This window comes from Rhinopithecus roxellana, chromosome 14 (assembly GCF_007565055.1).
Source record: "Rhinopithecus roxellana isolate Shanxi Qingling chromosome 14, ASM756505v1, whole genome shotgun sequence".
In the NCBI taxonomy this organism is placed as follows: Eukaryota; Metazoa; Chordata; class Mammalia; order Primates; family Cercopithecidae; genus Rhinopithecus; species Rhinopithecus roxellana.
In genome coordinates, this window is record NC_044562.1 from 90146313 (window position 1) to 90159652 (window position 13340).

At 38.1% G+C, this 13340-nt stretch overlaps 1 protein-coding gene across 6 annotated transcripts in view; it reads left to right on the top strand.

Moving 5' to 3' along the window:
* The window catches only part of CARF (calcium responsive transcription factor), a 96715-nt gene that overhangs the window by 56988 nt on the left and 26387 nt on the right, over positions 1–13340 (top strand). For all 6 annotated transcript variants that reach the window (XM_030916692.1, XM_030916688.1, XM_030916690.1 and 3 more), the window contains 3 exons: positions 5767–5887; positions 7287–7416; positions 9290–9374. In XM_030916692.1, the coding sequence (XP_030772552.1) occupies positions 5767–5887; positions 7287–7416; positions 9290–9374 (336 nt within the window). The remainder of the gene's footprint in view (positions 1–5766; positions 5888–7286; positions 7417–9289; positions 9375–13340) is intronic.

Here is a 13340-nt window from a genome sequence, read left to right on the forward strand (position 1 = left end):
AAAAGTGGGCAAAGGATATGAAAAGACACCTTTCCAAAGAAGACATTTATGTGGCCAACAAACATAAGAAAAAAAGTTGATCATCATTGGTCATTAGAGAAATGCAAATCAAAACCACAGTGAGATACCATCACACTCCAGTTAGAATGGCAATTATTAGAAAGTTTGGAAACGATGCTGGCACAGCTGTGGAGAAATAGGAACGCTTTTACACTGTTGGTGGTAGTGTAAATTAATTCGACCATTGTGGAAGGCAGTGTGATGATTCCTCAAGGATCTAGAACCAGAAATACCATTTGACCCAGCAATCTCATGACTGGGTGTATACCCAAAGGATTATAAATCATTCTGCTATAAAGACATATGCACACATACATTTATTGTAGCACTATTTACAATAGCAAAGACTTGGAACCAACCCAGATGCCCGTCAATGATAGACTGGATGAAGAAAATGTGGCACATATATACCATGGAATACTATGCAGCCATAAAATAGAATGAGTTCATGTCCTTTTGCAGGGACATGGATGAAGTTGGAAACCATCATCCTCAGCAAACTAACACAGGAACAGAAAACCAAACACCTAATGTTCTCACTCATAAATGGGATTTGAACAATGAGAACACATGGACACAGGGAGGAGAACATCACACACCAGGGCCTGTGAGGGGGTGGAGGAAAAGAGGAGGGAGAGCAGTAGGACAAATACCTAATGCATGCAGGGCTTAAAACCTAGATGATGAGTTGATTGGGGCAGCAAACCACCATGGCACATGTATACCTATGTAACAAACGTGCACGTTCAGCACTTGTATCCCAGAACTTAAAAAAAAAAAAAGTGTCTGTTCTTGTCCTTTGTCCACTTTTCAATGGGGTTGTTTTTCTCTTGTAAATTTGTTTTAAGTTCCATTTAGATGCTGGATAATAGACCTTTGTCAGATGCATAGTTTGCAAATATTTTTCTCCCATTCTTCAATTTGTTTGTTTACTCTGTTGATAGTTTCTTTTGCTGTATAGAAGCTCTTAAGTTTATTTAGATCCCATTTGCCAATTTTTGCTTTTGTTGCAATTGCTTTTAGTGTCTTTGTAATGAAATCTTTGCCCATTCCCTTGTCCGGGATGGTATTGCCTAGGCTGTCTTCCAGGTTTTTATAGTTTTGGATTTTATATTTAAATCTTTAGTCCATCTTGAGTTTTTCTTTTGTTTGTTTGGTTGGTTTTTTTTGTATATGGTGTGAGGAAAGGGTCCAACTTCTGTCGTCTGCATGTGGCTAACCCATAATCCTGGTACCATTTACTTAACAGTGAGTTGTTTCCCTAATGCTTGCTTTTGTCAGCTTTGTTGAAGATCAAATGGTTGCAGGTGGGCAACATTGTTTCTGGGCTCTCTCTTCTATTTCATTGGTCTGTGTGTCTGTTTTCATACCAGTACCATGCTGTTTTGGTTACTGTAGCCTTGTTGTATAGTTTGAAGTCAGGTAACATAATGCCTCCAGCTTTGTCCTTTTTGCTTAGGATAGCCTTGGCTATTTGGGCTTTTTTTTTTTTTTTGGTTCCATATGAATTTTAAAATAGTTTTTTTCTAGTTCTGTGAAGAATGCCATTGGCGGTTTGATAGGAATAGCATTGAATCTGTGAATTGCTTTGCACAGTGTGGCCATTTTAATGATACTGATTCTTTCTGTCCATGAGCATGGATTTTTTTTTTCCATTTGTTTGTATCTTCTCTGATTATTTGAGCAGTCTTTTGTAATTCTTATTGTAGAGATCTTTCACCTTCCTGTAATCCTAGGTTATTTTATTCTTTTTCTGGCAATTGTGAATGGGATTGCCTTCCTAATTTTGCCCTTGTCTTGGTTGTTGTTGGTAATTGGAATGCTAGTGATTTTTGAACATTGATTTTGTATACTGAAACTTTGCTGAAGTTGTTTATCTCTGGAGGAGCTTTCGGACTGAGAATATGGGGTTTTCTAAATGTAGGATCATGTCGTCTGCAAACAAGGGTAATCTGACTTTCTCTCTTCCTATCTGGATGTTCTGTATTTCTTTCTCTTGCCTGATTGCTTTGGCCAGGACTTCCAATACTATGTTGAATAGGAGTGGTGAGAGAGGGCATCCTTTTCTTGTGCTGGTTTTCAAGGAGAATGCCTCCAGCTTTTGCCCATTTACTGTGATGTTGGCTGTGGGTTTGTTAGCTAAGCATTTTGTTTTTCTTAATTTATTTTAATTAAATAATCTATTTTTTAAGAGATATGTCTCAGCCAAGCACAATGGCTCACGCTTGTAATCCCAGCACTTTGGGAGGCCGAGGTGAGCGGATCACAAGGTCAGGAGTCCGAGACCAGACTGGCCAACATAGTGAAACCCTGTCTCTACTAAAAATACAAAAATTAGCCAGGTGTGGTTGTGCAAGCCTGTAATCCCAGCTACTCAGGAGGCTGAGGCAGGAGAATCGCTTGAACCCGGGAGGTGGAGGTTGTGGTGAGCCGAGGTCATGCCACTGCACTCCATGCAGTCCAGCCTGGGCAACAGAGCAAGACTCCATCTCAAAAAAAAAAGAGATATGTCTCACTCTGTCACCTAGGCTTAAGTGCAGTGGCTTGATCTAGCCTCCAGAGTAGCTAGAACTACAGGGACATGCCACTGCCATCAGCCAAATGGAGCTTTTTAAAGAAATATACCTTCCTTTTTTTTCAATATGACTTTTTATTATTCATTCATTTATTTATTTATTTATTTTTTGAGACGAAGTCTCGCTCTGTTGTCCAGGCTGGAGTGCAGTGGCATGCGATCTCAGCTCCCTGCAACCCCTACCTCCTGGGTTCAAGCGATTCTCCTGCCTCAGCCTCCGGAGTAGCTGGGATTGCAGGTGCCTACCACCACGCCCGGCTAATTTTAGTATTTTTAGTAGAGACGGGGTTTCACCATGTTGGCCAGGCTAGTCTCAAACTCCTGACCCCAGGTGATCCATCCGCCTCAGCCTCCCAAAGTGCTGGGATTACAGGCGTGAGCCACTACGCCTGGCCCCTTATGACTTTCTACATAGAAGTTATTAGTAAAGATTCTATAGTGGGTGAATCTGCAATGGATGAAGATGTTTTGGAGTGAAGCTGAATTGGTCTTTTGAATGTATTAGAAATATTGTACACAAAGGGCCCAGCAGGTAAAAGACCACTCAGCTAAAGTTTTCTGATAATTTTCATGGTCTGCCTGAAATAGAATGTGTTGTAGCACATGACTCTTCAAAACCATGTTTGCTTTCATAGCAAAGATTGAAGGTAATTAGCTGGGTTTTCTTTAAATAAGAAAAGTAATATTAACATTTTCTTTGTCAGATTATATGAATTGAAAATTTTTTTTAGGTACCGGGGGGCTAAGCTAAGAAGCAAGAAAATAAATGAGACTGTACTATGCTTGGGAAACATAGTCTCAAAATTAAGAGGATATTCCACAGATCAGTCTTAATTATGAAACTTGTATATGATTGAATAACTTATAAAAACTTTTATGTGTTTAATTTTGATTTAAAAATAACCACAGCACTCATTTTCTAAGAATGAATAAAATATTTTTCATACCCCCAATCCTAAAAATTAGAAAATATATATATACATATTTTTTTCACAGATATTTAATCTCATTATAAGGGGTAAAGAATTTAAAACAGTATTATTACTGTTGCCTTTTAATGTCCAGCAGGGTTTTTTATATTGTTTTGGTTTTGTCTTTTTTTAGATTAAATAGCATTGTCAAATATTGGGAGCTAGTACAGAGTGGTAGTTTAAAGGAGTCAGATTGCTTGAGTTTCAATTATAGCCTACCACTAAATAGCTCTGTGTAACCTTGTATGAGTTTTGTAACCTCTGTGTGACAGTTTCCTCATTTATAAAATGTATATACTTGATATACACATGATGAGGATTAAATGAGGTAATACATCCAAAGTGCTGCCACTTCGTATGCACTGAGCATGTGTAAACAGTTATCATCAGAGTTTGCAGTTGCTGTTTCATGCTAAAGTGGTAAGAGTTATGGCAGGATATTTTTATCTCAAGAAACTTGTTAAACACTGGGGAAGGAAGGAAACAATTCCCATTCTTAATTTCTGGGAACTATTTATGATTATATTAATATTTAAAGCATTCTAGTTTGTTGAAGTTTTTTCCCCCAACATTAAATTTAAAAAAATTTTTTTCAAATTTATATTTCCATTTTTTCAAATGGCCCTTTTTTTTCAAAGCAAGGTTTTGCTCTGTCACCCAGGCTGGAGAACAGTAGCATGATCATGGCTAACTGCAGCCTCGACCTCCCAGCCTCAAGTGATCCTCCAACCTGAGCCCCCAGAGTAGCTGGTACTACAGATACATGCCATCACACTCAGCTAATTTTAAAAATTTTTTGTAGAGAAAGGTAGCCCAAGGGGTTCAAGCGATCCTCTCGCCTTGACCTCCCAAAGTGCTGGGATTACAGGCATGAGCCACTGTGTCTGGCCTCAAGTAATTCTCTTAGAAGTTGGAATGCAGTCCCTATCAAGCATCAGCAATATTTTCATGTTTTACCTAGCAAAAGAGGAGTCTGGGAAAGTGGGTTGGAATGATTAAGGATTGTTACCTGCATTAAAGAGGACAGCAGACTTTGGATAAAACAGTAAAACCGTGTTAACAGGAGAGTAGTATGTTAAGTGATAAAATTTATGTGGTGCTGATGGAAGTCTGATGCTTCAAGACTTCCAGAAAAGTCTGGAAGCATCAGATAGACTTAATTTCAAATACTGTATTAGCTATACTTTCAAATTATAGGTCTAAAAGTTTTTTTTCAACTTCATATGCCTTTTTAGTTGATATTCTTCTAAATTTGATAGAGTAGGTTCAGTTGTTAAACTGAAAAAAAATACAGTAAATATACTATTTTCCCTGTGTTTTCAAACTTTTGAGGCACTTCATAGTATAGTTCTTTATGAATCATAGAGGCTATATATAAATGCTGAGATGCAAAAATAAATCCTATTTAAGTAGACATTTATCAAGTTACCTTTTTTTCTTTTTTTTGGAGACAGTCTCGCTCTGTCACCCAGGCTGGAGTACAGTGGTGCAATCTCGGCTCACTGCAACCTCTGCCTCCCAGATTCAAGCGGTTCTCCTGCCTCAGCCTCCTGAGTACCTGGGATTACAGGTGCGTGCCACCACGCCCTGCTAATTTTTGTATTTTTAGTCGAGATGGGGTTTCACCACGTTGATCAGGCTGGTCTCGAACTCCTGACCTCGTGATCTGCCTGCCTCGGCCTCCCTCCCAAAGTGCTAGGATTACAGGCATGAGCCACCACTCCCGACCAACAAGTTACCATTTTTAAACTAAGGAAAATGACTTTAAATATAAGACAAATGATTGCCACACCAATAGGTCAAACATGTATGAATAATACAGTAAGCGGCAAAAGGTAAATGTATTACGTCCAGACAGACTTGTTCAGATTACCAAGTAATTAGACTTCATCCATGTGTAATGATTAAGACCGTTGGTGATTAAGACCCTAGGATTAGGGTCAAACTGCCTGTTTTTAATCCTGACTTCACCACTTATAAGTTGTGAGACCTTGGAAAAAAATGTTTATGTGCCTCAATGTTTTCATCTATAAAATGGGGGAAATCATAGAATCCACCATAGAGCTAGGTATGTGTTTAATAATTTATTTAATTAATAATTTTTGTTAAATCAGTCTAGGCATATGCATTTGATTTTTTTTTTTTTTTAATGCTTCCAAGATGATTGTTGCCAGCCCTACAGAAAATGGACAGGTACTCCGTGTAATTCCATCTACCCAGACAGCAATGGCACAAGTGATTATACCTCAGGGGCAGCTTGTGGATGTGAATAGTCCTCGGGGTGAGTAACAATGGGATATAGTCCTCAGGGTGATATATAGGGGATTTGAGAGTGTTTTAAAAACATAAATATTTTAGAAAAATCATCTTATGAAAGTCAGTGCTAAAATTGATCTCCTTAGGTAAAAGATTTTGATTTAAATAATTGGAAAACAGCTCTTCACCCAAATAAATTCAAAGTTCATTTTTCAACTCCTGTCTAGATTAGCTATTTGATTTAAGAATTCTATGAAGCCAGTTGACTCCTGCTTCCTCCCAAATGACCAGTGAGCATAAAATAAATTCTTCTTAATTATAACAGTAATAATAACCGCAACAATAGCAAGAATATAATGCTAATAGCTTCAGAAGTTTTTATTTATATCTTTCTTTTCTTTTTTTTTTTTTTTGGAGGCAAAGTCTCACCCTATCCCCTAGGCTGGAGTACAGTGGTGGCATGATCTCGGCTCACTGCAACCTCCGACTCTCAGGTTCAAGCAATTCTTCTGCCTCAGCCTTCTGAGTAGCAGGGATTACAGATGCCTGCAACCACGCCTGGCTAATTTTTATATTTTTAGTAGAGCCAGGGCTTCACCATATTGGCCAGACTGGTCTCGAACTCCTGACCTTGGGTGATCCACCCGCCTCCGCCTCCCAAAGTGCTGGGATTACACATGTAAGCCACCGTGGCTGGCCATTTATATCTTTATCAATATTTTTATTAGCCATGTGACTCATTACTTTTTTTTTTATACTATCCTTTTTATCCTCTTGCTCTTTTCCTCTTTCCGTGGCCCCTTCAGATTCAGAAAAGAGAATCATGCTCCCTATTTCTCCTTATATAGTCTGTCTTTACCTGTTTGATAATATGCCTATTAGTTCTTTTTTTTTTTTTTTTTTTTTTTTTTTTTTTTTTTTTTTTTTTTTGCTTTCCTCCCTTTTCCCTCAATTTGAATCTCTTTTCTAACCTCATAGCTATACTGTTTTGTTGCTTCTTCATAGCTAATGGTTTAGGGCAGATATTTTCACCTTAATGTTATCATTCTTTGTTAATAGTCATTAGGACATGAAGAGAACAAAGATTGCAGAAAACATTATGAGTATGAGCACAGTATATAAACAAAATTAGTTTTACATTTTCCTGTATATTGTAGAACTCTTAAGATACAATTATTTCTACTACTTTTATATACTGGCTGTTCAATATAAATTCTAAAACTTAATTATAAAATTACAGTAGTCAGTATTATAATTTAAAGTAAACAGGTATCAGAGAAATTCTCAATAAAGCATTATTCATTTATTCTCAATAAAGCATAAATTTTCTTTACCTATTACAAATACATAAGTTTTAGTTAGGTATATTCTTATGGTCTTATTCAAGATATTGATGTTACTTTGTTCTTGTTTTTGTTGTTAAGATGTCCCTGAAGAGAAACCCAGTGACAGAAACTTATCAACTGTAAGGGTGGATACTCTAGCAGACAATACCAGCAATTACATTCTTCATCCTCAGACATCCTTCACATTGCCCAAAAAGTCAGTGACCAGGTGAGTCCATGAGAAAGAGAAGCTCATCTTTTAACATCACCATGGAAATCTTTTTTACAGATTACACATTTAAAGCTGGCTGACTATGGAGAAAATCAGAAAATAGAAGGAACTATCATTGAATATATCTTTAGTTATTTTAAGGCATCTGGGTCATAAGGAGGCTACTTTGGAAGCTATAAATGTCAAAAGTGCTACTTTTCCTCAGTGACATCTGTTATCTTTTGAAACAGTATGAAAATTGTATTAGTTTATTTAGTCTGACACTAACAGACTTTTTAGAATAAAGAAACATTCATGGCTAGGCACTGTGGTTCACGCCTGTAATCCCAAAACTTTGGGAAGACAAGGCAGGTAAATCACGAGATCAGGAGTTCAAGACCAGCCTGGCCAAGATGGTGAAACCCCGTCTCTACTAAAAATACAAAAATTAGCTGGGTGTGGTGGTGGGCGTCTGTAATTCCAGCTACTTGGGAGGCTGAGGCAGAGAACTGCTTGAACCCGGGAGGCGGAGGTTGCAGTGAGCTGAGATTATACCACTGCACTCCAGCCTGGGCAACAGAGCGAGACTCCATTAAAAAAAAAAAAAAAAAAAAGACCAGGTGTGGTGGCTCATGCCTGTAATCCCAGCACATTGGGAGGCCAAGGTGGGCAGATCACGAGGTCAGGAGATCGAGACCATCCTGGCTAACACAGTGAAACCCTGTCTCTACTAAAAATACAAAACAAAAAAAAAATTAACCGGGCTTGGTGGCAGGCACCTTTAGTCCCAGCTACTTGGGAGGCTGAGGCAGGAGAATGGCGTTAACCTGGGAGGTGGAGCTTGCAGTGAGCTGAGATTGCGCCACTGTACTCCAGCCTGGGTGACAGAGCGAGACTGTCTTGAAAACAAAAACATAGGCCGGGCGCGGTGGCTCAAGCCTGTAATCCCAGCACTTTGGGAGGCCGAGACGGGCGGATCACGAGGTCAGGAGATCGAGACCATCCTGCTAACACGGTGAAACCCCGTCTCTACTGAAAAATACAAAAAAAACTAGCCGGGCGAGGTGGCGGGCGCCTGTAGTCCCAGCTACTGGGGAGGCTGAGGCATGAGAATGGCGTAAACCTGGGAGGCGGAGCTTGCAGTGAGCTGAGATCCGGCCACTGCACTCCAGCCCGGGAGACAGAGCGAGACTCCGTCTCAAAAAAAAAAGAAAAAAAAAAAGAAAACTAAAACGAAAAAAAACATTCATTATAGTTCCTAAAGTTTTAAAGGTGTTTTATCACATTTTTATGCATAGAATTCCTCTGTGGTAAAATGTTTAAAATGTTTTTTGCCAACTTTTTTTTCAGTTTTTGTTTTTGTTTTAAAATAATACTATGATATTTTAGGGAAATATGTACATGGCTTACGTGTTGTTTATATTATTTTAATTGTTCCATAAAAGTATTTTTGAATTAAGACATTATTTTTGACATTTAATCTTAGAACTTAATAATGTTACTTTTCACTTGATCTTAGCCAAAAGGCCAAGAAGTGACACATAATGTTACTTTAAACTAGTCAAATTTATCATTTTTTTTGATAAATGAAAGCAGTTATATAATAAGAGCACAAAATAAGCTTTGGGAGAGATATATAAAACACTTGAATTTGTTGGGACTACATGTATCTGGAAGAACAAATTTAGGTCTTTGACTTAGTAGTTAATAAAATAGTAATTGTTAAAGAAAATGATAACTGATGCACCCATCAGACCAATCTGTAGTTATTGTTAAAACTTCTTATTGATGACCTCAATATTTCTCTTTGATACTAAGAGGATAAAGCAGTTGAATGCATTTTGTGTGTTCATTGAACTGCATGTTTATATATATTCCTTTCCTATCCCAGAATGCTAGAAGAACCCCTTCTGGCGCCTCTTCAGCCACTTTCTTCTAACACACCTATATGGGCCTGCCGTCTTAGGAGCTGTGAGGTGAGTTAAAAATAATTATTACCTAGAATTACTTACCTGCTTATAACCACAGGTCATCCCCAAATGCCACTTTTGAGTACAACTAATGTAGGCTATATTTACAATATTTTGTTTGTGTTTTTGTTAAATCTAATCTCATGTATTATTGAATTCTTAGAGATTCTAAGCTCTGTTAAAGCAGAGGTTATATAAATTTACATTTCACTATTATTTCTTCTCTTGCAGCGCTCTTCCCTCATAGTCCATGAAACTTCACTATCATGTTTCTCTACTGTTAACTTTTCAACCATTTCTTTTCTTTCCTTGCTTGCACTTATTTTTTTTTCATATTATCAGTAGAAAATTCTTTAAGGCTCACTTTCTGACTTTGTCTTTTTTCTCTATATTTTATCTTTTGGAGCACTTACCTACTTTGTTGACTTTCAACTCATATCTATAAAAATGATTTCCAAGTCCGTATCACCAGTTTTTATATTTATTTATTTATTGAGACAGAGTCTCACTCTGTCCCCCAGGCTGTGGTATAGTGGTGCAATCTCAGCTCACTGCAACTTCTGCCTCCTGGGTTCAAGCGATTCTTGTGCCTCGGCCTCCCAAGTAGCTGGGACTACAGGCATGTGCCACCACACCTGGCTAATTTTTTGTATTTTTAGCAGAGATGGGATTTCACTATGTTGGCCAGACTGGTCTCGAACTCCTGGGGTGATCCACCCACCTCGGCCTCCCAAAGTGCTGGGATTACAGGTGTGAACCACTGTGCCAGGCCAGATTTTGAATTCTGCCTTCCTCTTGTCCCAGATATCTGGCTACTTGCTTGAAGGTTTATTTGAATTTCACCTGAAATTCACCATATCCTATACTGAAATCATCTACCATGCCACAACTAGCTCCACTTCCAAAATTCCATGTCTGCGTAATGACAAATACCATTTCCTTAGATACCCAGGCATAAAGTTTTGTACTAATTTCTTCCTTTCCCACATTTGGTAGTCACCAGATTCTTTTTTTTTTTTGAGACGGAGTCTCGCTCTGTCATGTAGGCTGGAGTGCAGTGGCGCTGTCTTAAGTCACTGCAACCTCCGCCTCCCAGGTTCAAGCAATTCTCCTGCCTCAGCCTCTTGAGTAGCTGGGACTACTTGCATGTGCCACCATGCTCAGCTAATTTTTGTATTTTTAGTAGAGATGGGGTTTCGCTATGTTTGCCAGGCTGGTCTCGAACTCCCGACCTCAGGTGATCCTCCTGCCTCAGCCTCCCAAAGTGCTGGGATTACAGGTGTGAGCCACTGCACCCTGAAGTAGTCACCAGATTCTTTTAGTTTTTCCTTTAAAGTATCTTTTTCTTTTTGGCCCATTTTTCAATAGGCCTTTGTCCTCTTGTGCTTGATTACAGGAATAGCCTGCCCCCTAACATCTTTGACTCTCCCATTTCTGGTCCCTAATGTATATTTTTCTAAGGCTGCTTGTATTTGAAGATTGTTTTAATTGTCTTTTCTCAGTGCCCAATAAGTTGTGTTATTTTTTCCACATTATTTAGCCATTGTAACTAGTTTGAAAGGCCTTTCATAATCTGGTATCATCCTACCTTGACCTACTTTATTTCCTACTTTTCTCAAACTCATCTTCATTCTTGTTAGCCTAGTCTTCCTACTTTCAACAGATACTCCAGAATTTTTTTTTAGCTCTCCCTTTACCCATTTGTATTTCCTTTTCCTATATGTTACTTTTTTCTTCTACTTACCATTTCTAACTATTCTTCAAATCCCAATGCAAATCCTACATATCTTTTGTATAAATTATCTAATGATTATTTTAGCCTTTACCTATTTCTCTCTTTAAATTCTTTAGTATTAATTGTCATTCTTAATTATTTACTAGCTTAGGCCGGGCGCAGTGGCTCACTTCTGTAATTCTAGCACTTTGGGAAGCCAAGGCAGGCGGATCACTTGAGGTCAGGAGTTCGAGAGTAACCTGGCCAATGTGACGAAACCCCATCTCTGCTAAAAATACAAAAATTAGCCGGGCGTGGTGGTGGGCAGGAGAATCACTTGAATTTAGGAGACAGAGGTTGTAGTGAGCCAACATCACGCCACTGCATTCCAGCCTCCGTGACAGAGTGAGACTCCATCTCAAAAAAACAATTTAAAAATAAAATTATTTACTAGCTTAGATTGTTCACTGTTACATAATATTTATACTTTTTGAAGAAAGGGACCATGCCTACTCTATATACAAACCATAGATGGTAATGAATATTTAACTATCAGAATGCTTCATTGTTTTAAACAAATCTTAAAATGTGGGAAAGGAAAATATTCTTTGTATTTTAATCTTTTAAGAAAATGTCTTATGAAAAACCTTGTGCTATATGTGTTACATTTGTTAGGACATTATCGTTGTTGCTTTTCTAAGTAGAGTGCATGTATGTATATACATATATGTGTGTGTGTGTGTGTGTGTGTGTGTTTAGGTTTTTCTCCCCCTACCTTTTGTTAGTCATAGTTTTTCAGTGGTTTCCTAAAGTTACTGTTGTGATTGTTTGATGAGGGTTTTAAAAATCATTATTATAAGCCTCATGGAATGCTATGGATATTAGAGCATTTGTTAATACAATCATGCAACCAAATCACCTTGTGTTACAACTATAGTGCATTGTGTGGCTTATCTAAAATCATAGTGTATCTTGTAAGAAATTGAATACTACTGTCCAACAGACTTGAGTATGGTTGTCCAAGATGAATCACTTCTTTCCCAGTGAGGGATTCTTTTTCCTCTCCCAAGCTACATCAGTGATAAAAAAAATTTTGAGTTGGCCGGGTACTGTGGCTCACGTCTGTAATCCCAGCACTTTAGGGGATTGAGGCGGGTGGATCACAAGGTCAAGAGATTGAGACCATCCTGGCCAACATGGTGAAACCCCGTCTCTACTGAAAATACAAAAATTAGTCTGGCATCGTGGCATGCGCCTGTAGTCCCAGCTACTCGGGAAGCTGAGGCAGGAGAATTGCTTGAACCCAGGAGGCAGAGGTTGCAGTGAGCTGAGATCATACCACTGCACTCCAGCCTAGTGACAGAGGGAGACCCCGTCTCAAAAAAAAAAATATATATATATATATATATGTTAATGGCTGAGGAAATATTTTCTGCATTTTGGTTCAAAATGTTGTTTAGTAATCTTTTATTTTTTGAATTTCTCATTTAATGATGTTTTACTGTAGACATTTTTTCAGATTTGACTAAAGTGTATTAACTGGACAAATTTCAATACTGTATTAAAATTGTATCCGTAAGCCTATTTATAAGTATATATAGTTCTGATTATAGTATACTGATTTTTTCTTTATTGACATATATTCTAATTTTATTTATAAATAAATTATAGTATTATAGCTAAAATTTATATTCATTTATTTGTGGTGAGTTTTGATAAAGAGTTGTCTAGGTTAGCAGAAAAATTATAAACGTAAGCATTTTCATTATTTTAGAGGAAATTGCAGATAATGTATTGTTTGGCATCAGATTATCTCTTAACTATTATAACCAAAAGTACAGCCACAATGGTATTTTGATACCTTTCTATTTGTTAAATGTATTCTTCCTCTCTGCCCACATCTCTGTTCTTATTTCCTCTAAGGGGGGAACATACGTGGAGTTAATTCTAGGTCTCTGCATTTCATTGTAAGAGATCACAGTTAACATATTTTTTCTGTTGATATAGAAAAAAGAGTTTCTCCTCAGCTGGGTGCAGTGGCTTATGCCTATAATCCCATCACTTTGGGAGGCCGAGGCAGGCAGATCACCTGAGATCAGGAGTTCAAGACCAGCCTGGTCAACATGGCGAAACCTCGTCTCTACTAAAAATAGGCATGGTGGTGCACGCCTGTAGTCCCAGCTGCTTGGAAGGCTGAGGCAGAAGAATCATCTGAATCCAGGAGATGGAGGTTGTAGTGAGCTGAGATAGCACCACTG